At 36.4% G+C, this 3,305-nt stretch overlaps 2 protein-coding genes across 3 annotated transcripts in view; both read right to left on the bottom strand.

The window, feature by feature from the left end:
- Nucleotides 1–3,305, bottom strand: part of LOC107632109 (protein NRT1/ PTR FAMILY 8.3) — a gene marked incomplete at its 5' end in the record, with an annotated part of 11,633 nt that overhangs the window by 6,069 nt on the left and 2,259 nt on the right.
- On the bottom strand, nucleotides 1,188–3,305 carry LOC107632110 (protein NRT1/ PTR FAMILY 8.3). Of its 2 annotated transcripts, none has more exons than XM_021119960.1 (2): nucleotides 3,101–3,305; nucleotides 1,188–2,201 (listed from the first exon to the last, which is right to left on the bottom strand). In XM_021119960.1, exon 2 carries the CDS (start codon nucleotides 2,172–2,174, stop codon nucleotides 1,467–1,469), a length of 708 nt encoding a protein of 235 aa, XP_020975619.1. In that variant the 5' UTR covers nucleotides 2,175–2,201; nucleotides 3,101–3,305; the 3' UTR covers nucleotides 1,188–1,466. The 2 variants fall into 2 exon arrangements, with proteins under 2 accessions (XP_020975619.1, XP_020975618.1); XM_021119959.1 differs by lacking the exon at nucleotides 3,101–3,305 and adding an exon at nucleotides 2,290–2,310.

Genomic DNA, 3,305 nt, shown 5'->3' with positions numbered 1-3,305 from the left:
AGTTATTTATTTTGAATTAAAAATTTAAGTTAATTTAATTTTAAAAAAGAGCACAACTCATTTTAGTTTAATTATAGAAAAACAAAAATATACCATTTTAGGATTAGAAATTTAGAATTGTTTAATTATTTTAAAACTCCAAATATTAAAAAAAATAAAAAATGTTGTAACAGCCACCGCTCTAATGTCTAATCAGAACCTCTTATTTTATGCTTCACTTGTTTGTTGTTACCACTCCCACCACAATCATTCAATTTTCTCAGTATTATATCAAATTCATTCTTCTTTTCTTTTGCAATTATTAAAGTAATAATTGTGAAAAATAATAGTTTATTCACGTTATATTAAATCTAAAATATTTATATACCATATATTTCCTCTTCGAAAACTGACTGTCTGATTTCAGTTTCACTAATCTGACCCTCTGATGTCTTTGCAGTTGACCTCCATAGTTGAATTAACACACCAACCTCTAATATGGCCGAAACACACCACTATTAGATAATATCAAAATAAAAAACTGGTTTGAGTAATCATATAACAATCCATTTCACTCATTTATTCTATATTATCATCTCCATTATTTATTAATTAACAGACAGGATTCGCAAATGTACTAAATTTATATAACATTTTAAATAAAGATAGGGATTAACCTGTAATTCTAAACGGAATAAAAATAAATTATTGTTGAACAAAAAAATTTTAAGGTGAAAAAGGCAATCTCTCTCTGAAAAAGATTGTGTAGCCTCAACACGAGACATGATTTCAGCGTGAACACATGGTTACATGGGACCTTAAGATATCAACAGCGCCATACACATGGTTAGGTGTGTTCTGTTCCTAATTTGTATTAACATGTATTGATTGTATTCACGATTATTAACCCCTTTCACATCACCAATTATGTTTGATTATTCCCATTTATTCTCAGCGTTATATTGTAATTGAAAAACAAAAATACTAAGTAAACAACTAGCTCTGATAACGCATTATGCATGGGTAGTTGGTGGCACATGAAACATCATGTTGGTCTCATTTATGACCATGTCCCACGTAAAAAGCTGTCACAAACATTTCTCTTTACCCACAAGTGTGTTATGTTAGGTAACATCTACATCTACTCTTGTGCTTGTAGGGTTGTAGTTCAATATCCTTGGCTTCTCGCTATGAACACACATTAGCCATAGCCAAACACTGCAAATGGCAGATTGATGAAACACTAAAAAGGTTGAACCACCTTCACTATATTACACAGCTTTAACATGCAGAGGAAGTTGACATCAACTGAATACAATTTCACCTAAGCATTGTAGTAACTAGTAAGCAATGTTTGCCCTACTAGGCATACAAGCTTCCAGCTATTAGTGGAAGAACTAAGAAGTGTACATAAAAAACAACCACAGCAGTGACAGAAACAAACATCAGAAGATGCTCCAACTCCAGATGAAATGTCTGGGAAATCTTTAAGTAGCCTTCTTCTGCTTGTACCTTTTGGCCGCAACTATGTACACTAACATGTTTAACAAGCTAAGTCCAGCTAAGAGCCAGAAGAAGTTATCAAGATGACCTTCATTCAAGTTATTTGGAATCCAACCGGGCTTTCCGCCTTGCGTAGTTAAGTAAGTGACTACAGTAAGAATGAAGGAGCTCAAATAATTTCCTAATGAAGTAGTCAAGAGTGAGAGTGCGCTGCATAAACTGCGCATGGCATCCGGAGATTGATCATAGAAGAACTCAAGCTGCCCTACAAAGGTGAATACCTCAGCTGCACCCAACAAGAAATACTGAGGGATTTGCCAGAATATACTGAGGGGTACAGCAACAGGTTTATCAACAAGGTCAAGCTCTTTTGCAAGCTGCAGACGCACAATCTCCACCACGGCTGCTGCTGACATGCACAGGATTGAAATGAAAAGGCCAATTCCCATTCTTTGCAACTCTGTAAAGCCCCTTTCCTTGCCTGTAAATTTCCTTGCAATGGGAACGATTACCCTGTCATAGACTGGGACCCAGAAAATGACGCTAATGACGTCAAAAGTTGAGAGGGAAGCTGGAGGAATGCTGAAGGAGCCAATAGTGGTGTCCATCATTGTTCCTTGTTCCACAAACAATGTTGACATCTGGGCATAAACGGCTGCAAAAATGATTCCAGTAGCCCAAACTGGGAACATGCGGATCAAGATTTTCAGTTCTTCCACCTGTGTCACAGTGCAAAGTCTCCATGGATTAGAATAGTTGCCAGTTTTGCTCTCAGCCTCAGACACTACAGCAGCTCTATCAAGGCACCTTCATTTAAACAAGAGAATGGCATTTTAGAGGGCAGAACGGTAGGCGTATGGTCAAGAGAGGTAAATGAATTAAGTTGAAGAGTTTCATTTAAGTGTTGACTTAATTTGACAAAGCTGAAACGCAAAATAGAAAAACTCTAATCAATGTAAGATGAACATCCCAGTAATTCACTACAGATGCGTTAAGTAGATCATAGTCAATGGCTTCTCATACAGCTCAGTCAGAACAACATCACTGGATTCCACTTAGCCAAGCCAGATAGATAACCCATTAATATAAAGTAATTTAAATGGCAGGTTTTGATCCACATAATATGCTAACTGGACTCTAATTTTACCATATTTACCTATGTAAACAATTAAACAAAATCCTCACATAAATTCATACAGAAAATAACGAAAAATTAGATAATCCACAATTTTACATTTACAGCAACCACAGTTCATATTCCATCAAGAGAGTCATGGCTAACCACTGATGAAAGCAGATAGCAATTTGCAATCTGTCATGCACTCCAGACACCATGTATAGCCGTATAACATTATTTATCATATCCTGTCAGGCCTTATCTGGTGTGCCATCTTAAGGTACTTGCCAGTGAGACCCTCTCGTTACAACTTCTATTTCTATATTGATCAGTCCTAATGTTTCAAACTACCATTAACAATTTTAATTTGGCAAAAAGACAAACTATATTTAGCAAGAACTTTAGAAAGTTACCATGTGCAATAATATATTGTGTTTCCTATTTTTCTGTGTTATGTTTATAGCACTAGAACAGAAATACCAAGTCAAATCAGTCAATTACCTCAGTTCATCACTATGCCCCAGCTTCCGACTTCCTTCAATTGCAGAGGTCTTCTCAGGTGTCTCATACAGCAGACTACTATCCTCGGGGACAGCCAAATTCCTTTTCTGGAATGATGCTACCACAACCTGGCACATTCTTGTAAGAGGGCTTCCCCCTGGCTTTTGAAACCTGTAGAGGGGTGTGCCGATAAAGAAGCTTCCAA

The sequence above is a fragment of the Arachis ipaensis genome, chromosome B03 (genome assembly GCF_000816755.2).
Source record: "Arachis ipaensis cultivar K30076 chromosome B03, Araip1.1, whole genome shotgun sequence".
Classification (NCBI taxonomy): Eukaryota; Viridiplantae; Streptophyta; class Magnoliopsida; order Fabales; family Fabaceae; genus Arachis; species Arachis ipaensis.
The sequence above is the reverse complement of the archived record's forward strand: the minus strand, read 5'-3'. Positions and strand labels throughout refer to the sequence as shown.